The sequence below is a fragment of the Lethenteron reissneri genome, chromosome 5 (genome assembly GCF_015708825.2).
Source record: "Lethenteron reissneri isolate LAM-NWPU_2019-01 chromosome 5, ASM1570882v1, whole genome shotgun sequence".
Taxonomy (NCBI): domain Eukaryota; kingdom Metazoa; phylum Chordata; class Hyperoartia; order Petromyzontiformes; family Petromyzontidae; genus Lethenteron; species Lethenteron reissneri.
Window position 1 is genome coordinate 699,304 of NC_083783.1, and position 22,192 is coordinate 721,495.

A 22,192-nucleotide genomic window follows, 5' to 3' on the forward strand; every position below is an offset into this window, starting at 1 on the left:
TCCTCTTGGGACCCTCCAATAAGGCTGTTCGGGGATTGACGTTGGTAGGAGCCCAAACCCTAGTATCCAGGTCCTCAATGCCGGGTTTGAGACTTCCATTGTTCAGCAGGGCTTGTCCATGCGTCACCCACTCTTCCCGGGAATTATGTTATTGGATGAATCACACACGCCACCACGTAGGGTTTCTGATGAACAGTAGCTTGATTCACTTTGTTCGGAGAGTGCGGACTTGTCCGAGTCCCAGAGGGGTAAGTTGAGGGCGCTCTTACGAGAATTTGCTGACGTTTTAAACATGGGGAAATTTTACATCGGCCGTACTATGCTCTTGAGCCACCATATCGACACGGGCGACACTATTCCCATCCGGCAGAACCCTTACCGGCTGAGCCCGGCAGAGAAGCAAGCCGCAGACATAATTTCATCATCCACCACCCCATGGGGAGCCCCTATCATTCTTGTTAAAAAACATTGCAGCTTGCGCTTCTGTGTCGATTTCCGCAAGCTCAATAAAATATCTGTGGCTGATGCTTACCCTCTCCGTTGGATGGACGATTCCCTGGACGCCCTGGCGGGCGCCCACTATTTTTGTACCCTTGATTTCCTGTCCGAATTTTGGCAGTTGCCACTAGACGATGCCTCCAGGCCCAAAATAGCCTTTCGTACGCCTCTGAATTTAATCGGCTTCCGATGGGGCTCCAACTCCGCACCGGCTACGTTTCAACAACTGATGGTGCTGGTCCTAGCTGGATTTCAGTGGGACTCATGCTTAATATACCTCGACGATGTTATCGTCTTCAGCCGTACGTTCGAAGAGCATCTTGATCGACTACGTGCCGTTTTCCTCAATATGTGGGCGGCGAATCTCAAATTTAAGCCGCAAAAGTGTCACCTCCTTAAAAAATCTGTGCGGCATCTCGGTCATATTGTCAGTAAATCAGGCATTGCAACGGACCCCGACTTGGCCGACCCCCACATCGGTGGGGGAGGCGCGTAGTTTTATAGGATTCGCGTCTTATTATCGCCGTTTTATCGCCGAGTTCGCTACCATCGCAAAACCCCTCCACGCCCTGACAGCTAAGGGTCAGAAGTTTAATTGGGGAGAGGAGGCCGCATTTGTCATGCTCCGCAATGCCCTGGTGAACGCCCCTCCCCTCCGCTATCCCGACTTTACTGCGTCATTCGTCCTTGATACAGACTCAATCAACACCGGCATTTGCGCGGTTCTGTCTCAGGTTGTCAACGGGGTGGAGTGCGTTGTTGCATACAGCAGCACGGTGTTGTCACCGGCCAAACAACGCTACTGCGTCACGGGCCGGAAACTCCTGGCGATCTTTTTTTTGTTCAACTTATCACCCCTATTTGTATGGCAGACACTTTCGGTGTGCTCTGACCACGCAGCACTACAGTATGCGTTGTCCCACAGAAAGGCACCCAACATATGAACGCGGATGCCCTGTCGCGCTTACCACCAAGCGACAGGTGCGCGTGTTTTTTGGGCTCGGGGCGCTGTAAGGCGCCGACCGACGACTCGCCCCCGCCCCTTGCGGCGTCGGCTGAGGTAGCCTCCTCCAAGGTGGCCGAAGATCCCGTGGCACGTGACGCCGTCCTTGGCCTGGACCTCGCGGAATGGGGGCGCCTCCAGGTGGAGGATCCCTCAAATTGCACCGCCGCATCACGGAAACGGATGGGGGTAGGGACCGTAGGGGCGTAGCCTCGATTGTCCTGAGGGACGGCCTGCTGATGTGCTGGGATGGCGGCTTGCGCCGTTACAATATTGTTGTGCCCACTGCCCTGCGGGGTAAGGTTGTTTGGGCAGTGCACGAACGACTGCTGCATCTGGGCGTGGACAAAACTCTTGCCACGCTACAGCTTGACTTCTTTTGGCCAGGTATGGCAGAGGATGTAGCTGATTTGTTGAAGGGGTGTGTGTAGTGTGTGCGGCGGAAACACCCGGCCAGGCCCTGTTGTCCGCCAATACCATCAATTCAGGCCTCCCGCATTAACGAGTTGGTCGCTCTAGACATCCTTGGTCCATTACCCGCCACCCCTCGTGGAAATAAATATCTGCTGGATGGCGTCGAATATTTCTCGCGCTGGCCAATGGCCTGGCCACTCCCCAACCAGTCGGCAGCTGCCATCACCGGATCGAATGGTGGAGCGCCTGCACAGGACTCTGACTTCAATGCTGAGCCATCAAGTCGGCAAGTCCCAACTTGACTGGGACTTGCAGGTTCTGGGAGTTCTGGCTGCCTACCGAATGGCTCCTCACGCGTCCACCGGCTATTCGCCCTTCTATTTAATGTATGGCAGAGACCATGACCCCCCAATTTATGTCCAACTACGTGTCGCGCCAAAGAAGGCCAAATAAAAAATTACAGATTCCATGCACTTTAACCTTCAAAAGCTATCGGAAGCTCGTGAGGGTTCTAGGGTAAATTCTAATTCACGCCAATTGGCTAATGAGCGACTATGGGGTCTCCGTACATCCGCCCACGAGTGGGTTGCAGGTGACAGAGCCTAGCTCCACTGCCCACAGGTGCCGGTGGGTGCGTCCCCGAAATTGTTTAAACCTTGGCGAGGACCTGTCGATGTTATTAGGGTCGTCCGACCGCAGTGTGTTCAGATTCGGTTGGGCCGGCGGAGCTGGCTTGTTCACCCATTGCGCCTCAAGCCCTTCATCGCTCCGTGTGAATTCATCCCATCTCCACAACGCAGGGGCCGAGTGTGTGATGTTAAGAAAAGCTGGGGTGCGTGTCCGCTGAGGTTGGTCCTCAGCGGAGTCCTGTGATCCCGCCTTCAGGTGCCGTGGGACTGACAGCCCCCAAGTCGCCACCTGTTCCAGCTCCGGACGATGTGAACCCGGTTTGCACGGCCGACTGCTCCCCGCAAGGAGCCGGGTTCGTCAGGACACTTGCATGTTCCCGCCGGGACCTCCAGGGAGGGAGAGCCCACCTCCCCTGGGGGACTGGCCACGAAGACTCGATCAAAAACTCTGCGGTTTTCGCGACCCCCATACACACACACTCCCACACTGTCGCACTTGGCGGGCCGCTTCGGCTATTGGCTGATCCTCGCCCTTGTTGTGCTTGTGGGTGTTGATTCACGGTGTGGGTGGGAGATGTTGGTGCCGAGGGGAGCTCCGATAATTTGCGTTTTCCTGCAATTTTTTTTCTCCTCTCTACCCTTGCTTGTTGTTCTGTGCTTGCACCTTACTGTACATTTGTATATAGTGTATATATTGTATAGGTGGGTTGGGGTATTTATTGCTATTCATATTGTTGCTGGGTTTGTTGAGGCACACATTGCTCTTGTTGTTTTTTCTCTATTGTTAATTGCTTACTGCAGGGGAGTTGACAGCCGGGACGGCTGAGTGCCACGAAAGGGGGGGTGATGTCGAGACATTGCTGCATGTCGTGTGTGTGGCCAGCCTGGATAAGGCACGCCATGCAATGTATTGCCACTACGGACACCGCTGCTTGGGGATGCAGTACCGGGCCCTCGTGGGCTTGGGCAGCACTGACCGACAATCAGGTAATGGGACCACGCTCTACGCGCAGTGCCAGCCCCTACAGGATAGGGGGCGAGAGTGCGGGCCTCGGAACGGGGATGCGGGGGGCCATGGCACTCTGGTTGAACCCGGAGGACATGTGAACGGAGGTGTCTACCCGGGGTTGTTGTCTTCATGAAGAAACCTACGTTCTACGTGGGAAGAGGATCTCCAACTCAAGGACCCGGACCCGAGTTGGGGTCCGGTCCATGGTAGCTTACTCCGAGTGTAGCTAGCCTGGTGGTCTACCATCATAGATTATCTGGTAAAGGGGCAGTTACCCCTTTGTGTTAGTGTTGTGTTAATAAATGTGTTGCCTCCTACGTTAAGCCTGAGTCTCCATTTGAGCCCACTACATAGGTATAGTTGCACGTCCAAAGAAACTTGTCGTTTGCATTTCTCGCTTTTATCTTTTCTTGATGCTTGCTTTGCTAAATTGGCATGTTAAGATCTTTGTAAATCATAAAAACGATGCATTGTTTTACATCTCATTCAGATGATCTCATTTGTGTTGTCTGCCCCAAGGGTTCCATCTCGTTTCGTCCGAAGATTACTTCAGAAGCCAAAAGGTCACAATTGTATTGTTCATATATATGGGAAACAACCTCCATAAATGACGCACTAACAAGACTCTTACATCTAAACAGATCTATCCTGAGTGCAGGAATTGGTTTTAAATCAAACAACTGTTCATCACCCAGTATCAGAGAGCATTACTATCCTCCATAGTGTTTGCTAATTTACCTGCAGGTTCCGGGCGAACTTAAGGCCAGGCATGATTGGCCCCTTTTCTGTGTGGCCTCTGGCTGTGGCACAGCTGCCGTGAGCCCGCTGCTGCTGCTGCAGCAGCTGCTGCTGCTGCAGCAGCTGCTGCTGCATCGACGAAAGTGGCATGGCCCCTACAGGAGACCGGTCTGACCAAGCAGCCGCACTCATGCTTTCGCCATACTCCAGGAACCTGACAACAGGGGAGGAAAGAAAGGTTACCCACGGCATTAGCATACGTTTAGGTAACGCGAGTCAGAAACGGTGGATTTGATGGCCGTCCAGCAAGTTCCTCTATGGCAAGGCATGAGGGGCAGCAGCACCACCAGATGTAGAACCCATGGTGCACGATTGAATATCACAGAAAGTGTTCAGACATCTTTCAAGAGCTGTTCTCTCCAACACGGGTTTGATGTGCTGCTGCTTTCCACGCAAGTTACCGGGCCGCAAGTCAACGTCGCGTGACATCAATGCCTGCAGCATTAGAAACGAGACAAAAACATACAGCAATAACTGATGAGACATAAGTTTGAATAACCGTATTCGAACGAGCCGGCTTACCTTTTGGGGAATATAATCGTGCCGAGTTCCTTAATGTGGCCGATCAGCTGCGTAGGGTCCAGGTCACACCTGCGCATGAGCACACGGTCTTAACTCCCCATTCAACATCTGCACACTGCTTATAAATGCCACCGCTGGACACTCAATAAGAAAAAAACTTTTTTGTATCCGTGCTATCGTGTATTATTAAATGGTGTTACTTAAAGTAGCATCACTTTTTTATATTTAGGACAAGGAAACGTTTCAACACGTGATGGTTACAATTTGGTCCACCAGCCGACAATACCAACTGGACCCACCACTTTCCAGGTGTTTATTTAAGCAGAAGGTGGAGCTCTGGACGGGTTTAGACCGAGCCTCATTGGCACAACGTGATCCTCATAAAGGTCGTATGGTGACAGTGGAGAGCCAGCTGTAAAAATTGTGGGGCCTATTCAACGCAGCACGGCAACAAGACCCAGGTTTGGAATGCACCTGCATGATGGACTGCGGGCAAATAAATAATAAGATGTACACACGAGCGCTTTGTTCACCATCACAGGCTCAGGTATGGAGGGACTCGGGTAAACAAGTGTCTAGAAGAAAACCAAAGTGTGTAGACCGGTGGATGGACAACTCAGTGGGGTCACGTGAGCGGCCTTCCTGCACCTCAGAGGGCCGCAGGTCGCCCTACCACTGATACGGACACAGCATGGAGTGGGGAGCAGTCGCCACGGGGATGGGCACAACGCCAATATCCCCCTTGATACAGGGCTGGGCACAACACCAATATCCCCCTTGATAATGGGCTGGGCACAACACCAATATCCCCCTTGATACAGGGCAGGGCACAACACCAATATCCCCCTTGATACAGGGCTGGGCACAACACCAATATCCCCCTTGATACAGGGCTGGGCACAATGCCGAAATCTCCCCTCACTACAAGCAGGAGAGACGCAGGCAGAATGAGCATGGCAACCTGAGAAATGGTTTGAGTGAGAAATCAAGAGGGAAAATGTTCACCGTAGCTTTGAATCATGCGTGGAATAAAACAAGCAAATAGTTGCCTCACCAAAGCAATTATAGAAGAAAAAAGTTTCTGACACTGGCATGAAGGTATATGAGGAGAATTATAGAAATGTGATTAGACTTAAAAAAAACTTGGAAATTGGGAATAAATTTAATCGAAGAAGTATCTAAGCTATAAAGAGAGGTTGCAATGGGCACAACGTGTGCTAGATAGGGGTGGGGGCAAGCAGTGACCTAGACAGGGGACAGAGCAACACCTAGAGGTGTTGGTTATCAGACTAGGAACGCAGTAAGGTGAGGCATTGACACTGGAGCAAAATACACAGGAGCCTGCAAAAGGAAACAGAGGAGGTTACTGTGGTGACAGTAAAATTGACTATGACCTATTGACCTCAGAAGCTGCTCATGCGTGAAGGTACAATTCACAGGCGTCCCTGCGTGCACACTCAATGGTCGCATTGCGAGCAGCCGCGTCTCAAAAGCAGTACTCACTGTAGCTCCAGCGAGTCATCCAGCAATATGGAGCACAGCTCCGGGACGTCCATCGTCAGGAGCTGGTCTACCACCTGCACAGAACACGTTGACATGATACCAATCACGGTGAAGATGCAAACTTCCAGTTATTCACTGTCGTAGAGGCGGACACAGCCATATTTACTACAACCAAATGCGCGCAGAAAATCAATACATCCATGCCTTTTGCACGTCCCGCGGAGAGAACTGCTGGCCCCGAGCCATGCTGCAGGCAGTATCGAGGGTGACGCAGTTCGACAAGAGAGACTCGTGAAGAATGCTCGCTCCTCTCGTCAGTATGGGGTGGAGCCGAACCTCCATGTCCTTCAGTTGAAAAATGAGCTCTTCACCCCTGCACAAGCCAGATAAAATAAATTGGCAACTCATGATTTTGGGCAGCTCCAGCGCTGTAACCAGGAGCACCGCCTCTGCATATTTGCGTTCAGGTGAACACGCGGTTTGCAGATACTGTTATAGTCAGAAGTTACTCCTATAAAGTTAGTTACTACTATAGTAAGTGGATACTACTATAGAGTCAGTAGATAATGCTATATAGTCAGTAGATACTACTACAGTCAGTATATACTGCTGTAGAGTCGGTATATACGACTATAATCAGTAGATACTGCTATAGTCAGCAGATACTATGGAGTTAGCAGGTACTGCTATAGTCAGCAGATACTACTATAAAGTTAATAGTTACTACTATAGTCAGTTGATACTACTTTAGAGTCAATAGATACAACTAAAGATTCAGTAGATATTACTATAGTAATTAGATACTACTGTAGAGTCAGTATTTACGACTATAGAGTTGGTTGATACTACTATAGAGTCGGCAAATACTACCATTGAGTCAGTAGATACTACTTCAGTCAGTAGATACCACTTCGGTCAGTAAATACTGCTACAGAGTTGGCAGATACGACTATAGAGTCAATAGATACTGCTATAGAGTCAGCAGATATGACTATAGAGTCAGTAGATACTGATATAGTTAGCAGTGACTACTATAGTGAGTAATTACTACCATAGAGTTGGTTGATACTACTGTAGTCAGTAGATACTACTATGGTCAGTAAATACTACTAGTCAGAAGATACTATGATAGAGTCAGTAGATACTACTGTAGAGTTACTAGTTGCTATAGTCAGTGGATACTACTACAGTCAGTAGATACTACTATACAGTTAGTAGCTACTACTGGGCTTAGAAGATACTACTATACAGTCAGTAGATACAACTACAGAGTCAGCAGATACTACTATAGTCAGTAGATACGACTATAGAGCCAATCGATATTACTACAGAGTCAGTAGATACTACTGTAGAGTGAAATACTACTGTAGAGTCAGATACTACTATAGTCACTAGATACTACTCACTATTGTATGTAGGGTGTGTAGGTATATATGCCTACGCATGGAGGGGGGGGGTCGACAATTTTCGGAAACCTTTTAGATCAACTATTTAACCCCCACTTTCTATAACTTTTTGAACTTCTGCAAGCCTCTTATAATATTGTTGACGGACAAATGGACAGAAAAACAGCATGCCGGGCTTTGACAATAGCTTAGTATTTGTGTAAAGAATGTTATGTTTTTAAGAGAAGTTTTGAAATATATATTTTCCTCCGGGCAACGCCGGGTACTTCCCGCTAGTTATATTATAAATCAACTGTCTATAAACCAAGCCTGGGGATCCAAAACGGCCTCAGGAACCATTATTGGCCAAGGATAGTGTGTGTGTTAAGATGAACGTGGGTAAAAAGAGTAGGGATGGGGGAAAAAAAAGATAAATTATGTGGTGCAAAATACAATGTGAAACTAGAAATCAGTCAGGTAAGCTTCATTGTCTCTACTCCTAAGGCCACCGCCTAAAACTATTACCAATATATTTTGCTGCTTGTAAGGCAGAGCTATCAACCAACGCTGAAAAAAATTCATTTTTATTTGATGTACAAATAAAACAAAAACGAATAAAGAGGCATTAAAACAATTCCCACAACTAATTTTTATACCAAAAAATTACTTTAATCAGTAACGACGTCAAATATCGCGAGGATAAAATCCAGGTAGTCGGAAGAACAATTCAGGATTGTTGCGAGGATTTGCCAAAATTTGTCTGCGAGGATTTACAGTGAGAGAAAAAAGTATTTGATCCCCTGCTGATTTTGTACGTTTGCCCACTGACAAAGAAATGATCAGTCTATAATTTTAATAGGTTTATTTGAACAGTGAGAGACAGAATAACACCAACAAAATCCAGAAAAACGCATGTCAAAATTTTATAAATTGATTTTCATTTGAATGAGGGAAATAAGTATTTGACCCCCTCTCAATCAGAAATATTTCTGGCTCCCAGGTGTCTTTTATACAGGTAACAAGCTGAGATTAGGAGCACACTCTTAAAGGGAGTGCTCCTAATCCCAGCTTGTTACCTGTATAAAAGACACCTGTTCACAGAAGCAATCAATCAATCAGATTCCAAACTCTCCACCATGGCCAAGAACAAAGAGCTCTTCAAGGATGTCAGGGACAAGATTATAGACCTACACAAGGCTGGAATGGGCTACAAGACCATCGCCAAGCAGCTTGGTGAGGTGACAACAGTTGGTGTGATTATTCGCAAATGGAAGAAACACAAAAGAACTGTCAATCTCCCTCGGCCTGGGGTTCCACGCAAGATCTCACCTCGTGGAGTTGCAATGATCATGAGAACGGTGAGGAATCAGCCCAGAACTACACGAGAGGATCTTGTCAATGATCTCAAGGCAGCTGGGACCATAGTCACCAAGAAAACAGTTGGTAACACACTACGCCGTGAAGGACTGAAATCCTGCAGCGCCCGCAAGGTCCCCCTGCTCAAGAAAGCACATATACATGCCCGTCTGAAGTTTGCCAATGAACATCTGAATGATTCAGAGGACAACTGGGTGAAAGTGTTGTGGTCAGATGAGACCAATTCAACTCGCCGTGTTTGGAGGAGGAGGAATGCTGCTTATGACCCCAAGAACACCATCCCCACCGTCAAACATGGAGGTGGAAACATTATGCTTTGGGGGTGTTTTTCTACGAGGTGACAGGACAATTCTAGATTTGAAGCTTTCGTGACTGCACGGATTCATACTCTTAGGTTTTTTTTTTCAGTAAAGTCACGTAGGTAAAAAATAAAATTAATAAAAGTAAAATAAAAATCACGACGTTTCGGAGGCAACAAAAGCTTCCGTCTTCAGGTGGAACCGTCACAGCACGATTGCAGTATCAAGTAAAGAGAAAAATTCCAAGAGACCCGACCTTGTGTATATACTGTTTGAGGGGGGAGGAGCCAGGGTAGGCCCCTGGATCGGAGTTATTTTTTTAAATCCTTTATATTAAGTTCGCTTGCTTGCTTGCTTACGACCGTGCAAATCTTTCGGTCGTTTTTTAACCCACTTCCCATGATCCAATCGAGCTGACATTTTGCACACAGACTCGTTGTGCGAGACAATTAATGTTCGTGAAAAAAAATTTCCAAAATTTTACACTGTTTAGGGAAAACAAATTAAGTATTTAATTACCAATTGCTTAATACTGGCAGACAATCATCTGACCCATAGGTGGCAGCCATCTCAAGCCAGAGGACGAGAGGACTCTAGCCGCCACGCATATAAAGGATTTATAGTAAAAAACTTTGTTTTTACGGGTTATACTTTTTATTATGGTAAGGTTGGTGCGGATGAGGCTGCTGCTAGGACTGAGCCTTTGTTATGTAGACTGGTTGAGCTGGGAGGTGCCAGAGTTGCTAAGGTGCGGCTGCTGCTAATGGGACTGAGCCTTTGTTATGTAGATGGCAGAAGCAGAAAAGCAGGTCAGGAAGAAACAGCCCCTTGCTATGTTGCTGGGTGGGTAAAACAAGCAGGAAACCAGTGTGTGAAAAAAGAAGCTAAACATGATAAAAACAAAACTGGCTGTCTAACAGTAAACTGTACGGTAACTTAAGAATAGTGCCCGTAAAATAAGATGGTCCAAATATGTGTAGTTAAATATTTTTTGCATGGTTAATAACATCTTTCCAATGATTACTAAGTTTGTACCCATCATCACGGTTGAAATTATGTCTGCGTTTGTATATTTGGATGGCCTCGTGTACAAACCTTTGATGGTAGCCAGGAGGTTTGCAGAGTACCTTGGTCTCGGAAAGTACCTTGGTCTCGGAAAGAATGAACCACTTCTTGGACAACATCAATTCCAGACACCCATCCATCAGGTTCACCATGAAAGTGGAGAAAGATGGCAAAACTACCATTCTTAGCTATTCTGTTTGAGAGGAGACCTGACGGATCCTTGGGAAATTCTGTCAACAGGAAAGCCACCCACACAGATTCCTACTTGAAACCTGATTCCCACCACCACCCATCTCAAAAGAATTATCTCATCAAAACGCTATACCACAGAGCTCATGGCATTTCTGACCAACACCACCTGGCCAGTGAATTAAGACATGTACATCGGGCCCTCAGGATGAACGGATACTCTGACCGCACCATCCGCCAAGCTGTTTCTCCCACCATACAGAAACAGCCACTTCAAACTCCGATGAAAACTATCATGTTGCCATACATACAGACGTGACCAAAAGATCTCCAAAATTCTAAACAAACATAAGATCCAAGTCCGATTTAGTACAGTACATAAAATCCGTGATCTAATTCCATCTGTGAAAGATGTCATTCCTGACTTACAATACCCTGGAGTCTACAAACTGAGTTGCAGCTGTGGTGATTGTTACATTGGAGAAACGAAACGTCATATCTCTGATCGTGTCCGCGAGCACAAGTCAGATCTGAAACACGGCAAAATTGAGTCTTCCACCGTTGCCGATCATTGCTACAACGCTGTGGGCTCTCATGAGATTGTCTTTTCCGAGACTAAGGTACTCTGCAAACCTCCTGGCTACCATCAAAGGTTTGTACACGAAGCCATCCAGATATACAAACACAGACACATAATTTCAACCGTGATGATGGGTACAAACTGAGTAATCATTGGAAAGATTTTTCGATTTAAAGCTTTCGTGACTGCAGGGATTCATTCTTGGTTCTTTCGGTAAAGTCACGTAGAAGAGAAATAATAAAATAATAAAAATAAAACATAATAAAATACAATTCTCACGACGTTTCGGCCACAACGCAAGCAGCCGTCCTCAGGTGAAGAACAGGTCTGTCGGAAAGACAGCGTCTGAATGAGCACCACCAAGCTTGGCAGCGTATATTTAAGCTGGGTTGGAGGGGGAAGGGCGCCTTGACGAAGGAATTTGCATATCAAGAGGAATTTAGAATATTTATGGGAAATGCAGATATGGAATTAGTCACTAATTGTGGAATGCGTAGGAGGTGGGGGGGGGTCTCAAAGTCATATTATGCAAGTGCATTATGTAGGATTAGCAGCATCAAAGGGAGGGAGTAGGTTTAGCAGTAAGAAAGGGAAGGAATTTTAATAGTAAGGAGCTGCAGCAGCTAAACCACCACGTAAAAAGCTAAAATATAAAATATGCCTCCAGCTAAACTTTTTTCTTAAACCTAACATTAAATTATATAATGCATTACTATACATTGTAATATTACACTATGTATTATTCTACCCAACCTACTGTATACCACACTACTGTATATTCACTATACAATTACGATACTATATATTACCTTATACATTATATTAAACATTACACTTTTATACTATTTATTATTATACAATCTGCTATACACTATACCATTGACGGTCGCGTGAAAGGTACTAAGAGGAAGCAACGAAATACGTCAATGTGTGCAAACCTGGTGGCTAACTACAAGAAACGTCTGACCTCTGTGATTGCCAACAAGGGTTTTTCCACCAAGTACAAAGTCATGTTTTGCAGAGGGGTGAAATACTTATTCCCCTCATTAAAATGCAAATCAATTTATAACATTTTTGACATGCGTTTTTTTTATTTTTGTTGTTGTTATTCTGTCTCTCACTGTTCAAATAAACCTACCATTAAAATTATAGACTGATCATTTCTTTTTCAGTGGGCAAACGTACAAAATTAGCAGGGGATCAAATACTTTTTTCCCTCACTGTATCTTCAACTTACCACCGAGCTGAAACAATAAGTAGGGGCGTGAACAGCTCGTACGTGTTGACGAGTTCCCTTGTTTGGCTGTACCCGTGGTAGTAGAGGATTTCAACGTCACTCATTTGGTCAGGTGCTTGGTAACGTGTCCCAACCCCAAAAAAAATCTATTCTGAATTTAAATATTGAGTTTGAAAACGTACGTCTTACATAAAAAGTAAATAGTGAAATATAACTGTTTTGTGTAACTATAGGTAGCATACGTTCATCTTATTCTCATTGGCACTCTGCGGGGAAAATTTGTGCCAGAAAGAAGCAACGTGTAAGCAAATATAAAAATGACTTCACGGGCAAAACGGAGAACAAACAAAACCCAGACGCTAAGCAGCAGCGAGCGGCATGAATGCGCGCAGGTGGAACGAGAGCGGAGTGTACATGTGCGCACGTGGAACGTTGAACTCACCGGGCCTGCACCATGGAGCACAGCGAGTGGATGCTCCCATGGATGCTGCACACCACTGTGTGAAGCTGCAGCTGCAGCTCAGACTGCAACTTCTCAAACTCCTGTCGGGGAAGCCACAATTACACCAGCCACTTTCATAGTCAAAGGCACCGTGAGCTCGGTTGAAACACCAGGACGATCAATGTTTGGATAAAAGGCAATCATAGCAGTGCCTGACATTGCACCACACCTAAAGGCGTAGAATTCAGCCTTTTCACACACATCGATTAAACCCGGTTGCCGCACAATTATCATCGACGCCATTAAATACGCACAAAATAATGAGATCGTTGTTGCATCGAATTGCTAAAATTCTGTTACTTTACAATGGGTTTGTGCAAACGTTCAGATATAGGTTGAGTGTTTTGATTGGTCGTGGCCAGCCAAGAATTAATTATAACTTAAAAAAACACAAGCAGCGTATTCCATCTCAAAACAACTGCTGGGCGGTAAACCAGCTGTGAATCGACCATAGCTGTTGAGGACGACGATGACAATTAGGATGATGACTTTGACGACAGCGTCAATGACGATGACAACAATGATGAGGACGCTGACTATGAAGACGATGACGACAACGATGAGGACAATGACGAGGATGACAACGATGAGGACAATGATAACGACGATAACGTTGACAACGATGATAATGACGATGAAGATGATGCAGCATTGCTGCAGCCAGCGAACCACACTCACGCTCAGTGCCTCCTTCAGTTTTAAGACCCCCGTCTGGCCCGCAACAATGGCCTTGAGAAGCTGCACGCTCAGCTCTTCCTTCTGCAATGGGCAGCAACGAAACGGTTGTCATTGGAATCCTGGCTCAAGGTGTGAGAAACGCCTTTTCAGGAATAAGTTGCGATCTAAGATTGCGCACGGGTTAATCCGTATACCTTATAACACCAGAGGTTTTTTTGGGTTAGATCACCGAAATATCAACGCGTCGTTCAATCCGTCACCACCCGAGAGCCAATTAGTTATTTGGATAATAATATTGGTGGCGAAAGCCTACACACGTTTTACTTTATTGCAATTTAGATTATGCTGTGGGATTTTCCTTTCTATTTTGATGTTGCCAACATTCGTAAATGTTATTATTCATATTTTAATCTCGATATGGCTAGAAAGCACCAGATGAGCGACATTACATCCAAGCGGGGCACTTCAATCGACCTCGCGATTGATGTCTCAGAAGTTCACCTTGGTATCGAGCAGAGTATGGTCGTGGTCGCTGTGCTCAGAATCCGGGATGCAATCCGCGCACGCAACGTCGCTGCCACCGCCACCGCCGTCACCAAGCTCGCAGCAGTACGCGTACGGCTTACCGTGCACCTCACAATTCTCACTGCGGTAATAGCCACATCAAAGACCGGTCAACACTGTCAACCTTTAAAAGCTGCACCAAAACACTATCTCTCTTTATTGCGTGCACGTTATTTGTGAATAAAGAATCCGTAATTTATTTAGGTTTTTTGGCTGCCAGAAATATAAACAGCCATAGATAAAAAGCATTTGCATCGACATACATACAGATCATGAACAGGTCATGTTCCCACCGGCACGCGGCCAGGAAGCGGAGATGAAGGAACAACCTGGAGCAATGAGCCAGCAATCACAAGATCCTCGGTTTCAAGTTTTCTTTATCCAACTTTTCACAACTACAATTGGTAAAAATTTCACGTTATACACGAAAAACACGGCCGTGTCTCTTTTGAAGGGGGCAGCTAAAAGCGTCGAGCACCTCGCGACCATGACTGAGGTGCTCCGAGAAGTACAGTGGACTCTTGATATCCGCGTGCGGTTTATCCGATTTGCGAATTAACTGCGCTCACTTCAGATTTTGACAAATTAATAACTTGCGCATTTTCCCTTAAGCCCAAATTAATAATCTAAAAACGCTCCTGAAAAATAACGTATAGCTCAGTGGGAACAATTGTTTCAATTGTTAGTTTTAAGCGGCTTCATGGGCGTGACCGCTGCACTCGGATGACATTGAGGGCCCTGGTGGAGTCAAGAGCAACCATAATCCAAGAGCGGATCTCAAAGCCAGGAACCTTTCTATGAAACCCTTTGTAAAAGTGTCCAACGTGCCACTGCCCAGCCTCGATGTCACATCACGACAGTAGGCTCTCGATTATCTGTGCTAATGACAGGGAGGACGGCTGCGGATAATTCAAAATCGCGGATAATCCAAAAATATCCATTTTCCGTGGATCACTATGCCAAAAAACACTGATTTAGGTATTAATTATATTTAAGTATCTCTTCCATCACACAGTTTTGTAAATTAAAACTAACAAAATAAATGATTGGATAAATCACTCAAAAGAAGCACAACTAATGATTTTGCTTGTTACCGTTTCGATTTAGAATAAACACTAACAATCGACCAATCAATGATGCATGTGCTCAGTGATAACACTTTTCTGCTCCCGTGCAGAAGACTCGGCCTACTAAGTGAACAGCAGCAGATTCACACGAATCAACATCAAACTCCACCCACTGTTGTAAAGATCTGCAACTCCTGTGCTGTAGAGGCGATCACGTGGATTTTGGTTAAGCAAGTGACTTGTAATAAACATTTCCAAGAATAACAATGTATAACAGTTTTCTGGTTAAGATTTGTGCTAAAGGGAAAATCCTTGAGTTATTAATTTATATCAATATCTCAGGTGCGCGATTAATCCACAAATCAGATAAACCGCTCGTGAATAATCGTGGGTCTACTGTATTTAGGTATGGAAGTTTTTCAGTTTTCATGATAATTAAGGGGTTAAGGCTATAAGGTTCAAGGCAGGGGGTAGGGAACCCTACAAGACCACAAGTTCACTTTCTATGGGCATGTGGCCACATGAGGAATGCTGTGAAGTATAAGGGTCCACAAATGACATGTGTCAATCATTGCAAAAACATTAATAGCTACAGTAATTGAAAATATTTTTTCTTTTATTTTACCAGGTAAGGCATACTGAGCTGTGCAGCTCTTTAGGCTCTAGATGTGCGACGTTGATTCTAAATGAGGGAAAATCTGGGAGACCCGGAGAAAAATATATGTGACCATGGGGAGAAAATGCAAACTCCAAATATGAATGCGTCAGGATCGAACCCACAACCTCCTGTATATCAGGCGCAGTAATTTATATCTTCTAGCCACCACTTACCAGTCACTGGGATACATTTTGTTCACTTTGTGGTTTTTCAGCACTTTCGCATTTCCGTGAACCTGAAACGCATCACACGTGCGTGCACACACGCAATACTATAATCTCAGACCGGCCTTCACAACATCGTCACTCTACGCAGGTACACAAGTGTTGCACACAGGGTACACAGGTAAACAAAGGTAGCCACCCAATCTGAAGGACCTTCCTTCCTAACAAAATTTGTCCCAAGCACAGGTGTACAGTAACAAAAGGCAAAGATCCCTCATGTAGCCTTAATAGACTGTTGGGGCAAGTGCTATTATAGCGAGCGCCTCTGAAGGCCAGCACAGAACAAAGGGGTGGGTGGCCAACATTACGCCCGGCCGCCTTTGTCTCCCTAGTGGTAATGTTTACACACTGCACTGGAGGCTGAGTAGACCTAGGGGAGGCCCAGGACCGGTTGAGATAATTGTCACTGGTGGTGACCGTGAATAGCAATCGAACTCAAGTCGCCGGGTACGGAGCGCAGCGCGCTAACCGCTTACACGGAATGCTCGCCACATTAAAAGTACACAGTAACACATACACCACATACATGCAGGTACACACCGTGACTGTCAACTCCTATAAAACATTCACCGCCACTTAAACCTTACTCCTTCATTTTCATTCCCAGTTTTATTACATTATTATCGAATAATCTATCTTTATGCAATCTCAGACTTGTGCAAAAAAAAGAGTTTAGGTGATGCCCACTCACACAGGAGTCTTGACTGAGTTTGTGTTGTTTGTACAAATTTCGCCTGAAAAAGTTTAAATACATCCAAGCTAACTGCAAATAGGCAATATCTGGGGAACACACATTGAGGTTGGGTACATGGAGCCAACAGCAATATAGAGCAGAGACATTCTGATTGACCACGTAGATTTCGATTTAAAGCTTTCGTGACTGCAGGGATTCATCTTCTTGGTTTTTTCGGTGACTTTACCGAAAAAACCAAGAAGATGACCACGTAGACTTCGGAAATTTACCAAGCAGGAGTAGATTACTTTAAAAGAGCAAATGGCTTAGAACAGACACCTACATACAGAACACAATTACAACTTGTACAGCATCTAAATATGTAGCAGGCTTTCACAACCAATATTATTCATAAGAGTTTTTTTTGGCTTAGATTGCGTAAATATAAACGTTTCGTTAAACCCGCCACCACTCGCCTGATGAGGCTGGTTGTTGTAATTACCGGTGAAACATACTCTTTAGTTCTTTCGGTAAAGTCACGTAGGTATAAAATGAAAAATAAATTAAAAATAAATTCAAATAAAAAACAGAATCAAAATAAATCAAATAACGACGTTTCGGAAGCAACACAAGCCTCCGTCATCAGGTGGGATAGCCACAGCAAGAAATAATTTGCTGTAGTGGACAGGAGCTGCTCATAACAAGATATTATATAATGCAAGAGGGGGGAGGAGCCAGGGGGGAGAGAAGTAGAGGGTGGGGGGGTGGAGGAGGAGAGGAGGGTTGAGTGAGCATCAGCCACCAAGTACTCAACACGGCTGGGGGGGGGGGAGTAGGGGGGGGGGCAAGGATCAGCAACCTGGTCAACAGCACCGCCAGTGTGACACAATGCAGAGTGGTGCACTGAGCGGGTCTGGGGGGTGGAGTAGAGTGTTGAGACTGGAGATACGGGTATGAAAGAAACTATAAAGCAACTAAGATTTTACCTGGTTAATAACATTCTTCCAATGATTGCTCAATTTGAATCCATCCTCTTAGTTGAAGGTATGTCTGTGATTATACATCTGGATGGCTTCATGAACAAATCTTTGATAGTAGCCTGACGATTTGCAGAGTACCTTGGTCTCGAAAAAAAACAATATCATAAGAGCCCACAGCGTTGTAGCAGTGATCAGCTACGGCGGAAGAACCAGTTCTGCCATGTTTCAAATCCGCCTTGTGCTCGCGAATACGGTCCAATACATGTCGTTTCGTTTCCCTAATGTAACAATCGCCACAAATGCAACTGAGTTTGTAGACTTCAGATTATTGCAAGTCAGGAATAACATCCTTTACGGATGGGATTAGATCACGGATTTTGTGTACTGTACTGAATCGGACCTGGATCTTGTGCTTGTTTAAGATTTTGGAAATCTTTTTGGTAACGCCTGCTATGTATGGTAACGTGATGGTTGTAATCAGTCCCAAGGGGTTGTTTCTCCATGGTTGGAGAAACAGCTTTGCGGATAATAAGGTCCGAATATCAATTCATCTTAAGGGCCTGGTGTACGAGTTCCAATTCACTGGCTAGGTGGTGTTGGTCAGAAATGCAGTGGGCCCTATGGTGTAGTGTTTTGATGGGGGAATTCTTCTGTGCCGAATGGTGGTGGGAATCAGGTTTCAGATAGGAATCTGTGTGGGTGGCTTTCCTGTAGACCAGGGGTCTCAAACTCGCGGCCCGCGGGCCAATTGCGGCCCTCGGGACGATATTTTGTGGCCCCCACCTTAATATGAAAGTTTAATGTTAGTGCGGCCCACGAGTTTTATATTGTAGCAACCCTGCTGTGAGCTGCTGTCTGGGACAATGTTATGATGTTCTGGTTTCCTACTGTGTGCCTGTCCAGTGAATGCGGCATGCATGTGAGTGACATGGGGGGCGGGGTCGTGTGTGTGTGTGTTTGTGTGAGAGTGAGTGAGAGAGAGAGAGCCGGGAGAGAAAAGAGTGGCTTTGGATGTGCGGAGAGCAGGAGGGTGAAATTCATAGTTTTCCGTCCTCTTTCGCGCAGGTCATGATGTATCCAGTGCTTCATTTGTAAATCACAAGGTGCCGGAACGCTAAGTACATATGACAGTGCAGGTACGACGAGCACAGGTCCCGGAACGCACATAAAACGACGCTTAAAACAGCACACACATGCCACTTACAATGCAGTGGGACTTATTTAGGCTATACTGCAGTGACGGTATCAGTCTTTGTGTCAGTGATTAATAAAGTGGCATCTTGAGCAAAGGCGACTTCTGTGTCCAGCGGAGAAAACGAACGGAACACACACACACGTCATTGAGCTAATATCTACATTCTACAGTCTGGGCTGTTTTACATTATTATTTACACCTGATATGTGTGGATGAATTTTAATGATTTAAATTCCCTCATCCTCTGGTGGTGACATTTACGCACCGAGCCACAGACTGTACATGACGATGTGCATAATTATTTTGGTTCATCTTAGAAGTCTGCATTTGTTATTATTTTATGAAATTGTGATGCTGTTGTTAAGAAAGCTTTATATATAACATATTAGCTTATCTTGTTATTGTGGGGCCACAAATTAGTAATTCATCCACCGATGTCAACAGGGGCTCCGTAATTTTCTAGTGATTACATTATATTGTTATATTTTATTGTAATAATTTCTTTAAAAACTTTTTTTAATATTCATCTTTTTTTCGATACGAGAGGTACCGGATCTGCTCAAATAAGTCCCAAACGCAGGCAAGCCAACACGCCGGCAAAAAGTAATCACAAAAATGTATAGAAAAATGTGATGATGTGACTGAAGGCAGCGAAAGCCCCGACAGTGGCTAGCAGCATTTGAATCCCGTGGTCACACAATGACGCTGCCTCATATAGTCCTCTCCTCTCCCTCTTTCGGCTCTCCACTGTGCGCGCACCGGAGCGCGTCAAAGCGCAGATCCACAAGCTCATCCTGGCTCAGATCCCCGTGCTTTGAACAGAGAAGCGTGTATAGTAGCAGCCGCTACAGCTGTGTCTGCCTGTGACTGGGGTGTGGGGTCGAAATCTGATGGGAACGCATTACCCCCCCCCCCATAATCTACGCACCTGTTGTTACCGGAAAAAGCGGAAATGACGTGTATTTGCGGAAATTACGTCTCCGTGCGTCGCTGGTTGGCTAAACACTTGACTGAAACTTTATTGCGTGAGCAACAGCAAGTGGAATGAATATATATATTGTCATACAGCCCCAATCATGTCTTTTTCAAAGCCTGCAGTGAAGAGAAAGGTTGGTGACGAGCACAGACAATTTCAGGAAAAGTGGGAGATGCAATATTTCTTTGTTGAGCACATGAGCACCCCGACGTGTCTTATTTGTACAGAAAAAGTTGCGGTGCACAAGGAATACAACCTCAAACGTCATTACTCAACTAGAAATGCTGAGGAATATGCAAAATACCAGGGAGATGAGAGAGCCAACCGGGTTGCCAATCTTTAAACATGTCTACGGAGGCAACAACATGTCTTCAAGAAAGCAACCAAAGAGAATAATGCAGCAGTTGAAGTAAGCTACGTGGTTAGTGAGATGATTGCTAAGGCAGGAAAACTATTCACAGAAGGCGAGTTTATCAAAAAGTGCATCTTACAGGCTGCAGGTATAGTCTGTCCGGAAAAGAATGGTCAGTTTAGCAACATCAGCCTTTCTGCTAACACCGTGGCAGAGCGCATTTCTGACCTGTCAAGTGACATTTATGATCAACTGCGTGAGAAAGCCACATTTTTCAATGCATACACAGTCGCTCTTGACGAGAGTTCAGACATCACTGACACTGCCCAGCTCACAATATATGTCCGTGGTGTTGATGACAATTTTGAAGTGATGGAGTTGTTGCTCACAGTAATTCCAATGCATGGCCACACCACCGCTCAGGAGATATTTTGCCAGCTGTGTGATGCCATTGTGAATGCCGGTTTGCCATGGAAAAAGTTTGTTGGAATAACAACCGACGGAGCGCCATCAATGACAGGGAGGAGAAATGGACTGGTGGCATTTGTTCAAAGAAAACTAGAAGAGGAGGGTGTGGAGGAGGCCATTGCTCTGCACTGCATCATCCATCAGCAGGCCCTTTGCAGCAAATGCCTAAAGTTTGACAATGTGATGTCTGTTGTTGTGAAATGCATCAACCAAATCAGATCCAGGGGCTTAAAGCACCGGATGTTCCGTACTTTTTTAGAGGAAATGGAGTCAGAATATGAGGATGTGCTCTACTTCACCGAGGTACGTTGGCTCAGCAGGGGAAACGTCTTGAAGAGATTTTTTGAGTTGAGAGCAGAAGTGAAAGCCTTCATGGAGAAGGATGGGGTGGCTGTTCCTGTGCCAAGTGATCCCAAATGGCTCATGGACTTAGCTTTTCTTGTTGACATCACGCATCAGCTGAATGTACTGAACAAGAAGTTACAAGGCCAGGGGCAGCTCGTCAGTGCTGCCTATGACAACGTGAGAGCATTCTCCACAAAACTTGTGTTATGGAAAGCCCAGCTCACTCAGACAAACCTTTACCATTTCCCAGCATGCAAGGCACTCCTGAATGCAGGCACACCATTCAGTGGTGAGAAGTATGTTGATGCCATTTTGAGGCTACAGGAGGAATTTGATCACAGATTTGCAGACTTCAAGACGCACAGAGCCACTTTTCAAATGTTTGCGGATCCCTTCTCCTTTGATGTGCAAGATGCCCCCCCTGTGCTTCAAATGGAGCTCATTGACCTGCAGTGTAACTCTGACCTCAAAGCCAAGGTCAGGGAGGTGAGTAGAAAAGAAAAGCTTGGGCAATTTTTGCGAGAATTGAACCCCAGCTTCCCTGAGCTTTCCCGAATGTTCAAGTGGACCATGTGCCTTTTTGGGAGCACATATTTGTATGAAAAGCTCTTCTCCACCTTGAACTTCAATAAGTCCAAGTACAGGTCCAGACTTACTGATGATCATCTTCAAGCCATACTGAGGGTCTCAACTGCTTCCTCCCTCAAGCCAAATGTGGCTCAGCTATGTGAGAGGAAGCGCTGCCAGGTCTCTGGCAGCAAGAAGTAGGCAAGAGAAGCCATGTTCAGAAGAACCATTCATGTTCTTCAATATTCTATTAATGTTCAGAAGAACCCATTGAAGTTAAATAACTGTTAGTAATGACATTTGAGAAGTTTAGATTTTTTTAGCAAAGTTTTTTTCGTGGAATACCTGATGCGGCCCAGCCTCACCCAGATACTGCCTCAAGTGGCCCCCAGGTAATTTGAGTTTGAGACCCCTGCTGTAGACAGTGTCCCAAGA

General features: G+C 45.6%; 1 protein-coding gene across 1 annotated transcript in view; it reads right to left on the reverse strand.

Annotated features, from left to right (window-relative positions):
* The window catches only part of LOC133352783 (uncharacterized), an 83,160-nt gene that overhangs the window by 43,152 nt on the left and 17,816 nt on the right, over positions 1–22,192 (reverse strand). The window contains exons 7-14 of the mRNA XM_061568663.1: positions 16,151–16,212; positions 14,190–14,334; positions 13,689–13,769; positions 12,951–13,051; positions 6,581–6,749; positions 6,377–6,450; positions 4,874–4,942; positions 4,292–4,505 (exon numbers count right to left, since the gene is read on the reverse strand). Coding sequence (XP_061424647.1) covers positions 4,292–4,505; positions 4,874–4,942; positions 6,377–6,450; positions 6,581–6,749; positions 12,951–13,051; positions 13,689–13,769; positions 14,190–14,334; positions 16,151–16,212 — 915 coding nt within the window. The remainder of the gene's footprint in view (positions 1–4,291; positions 4,506–4,873; positions 4,943–6,376; positions 6,451–6,580; positions 6,750–12,950; positions 13,052–13,688; positions 13,770–14,189; positions 14,335–16,150; positions 16,213–22,192) is intronic.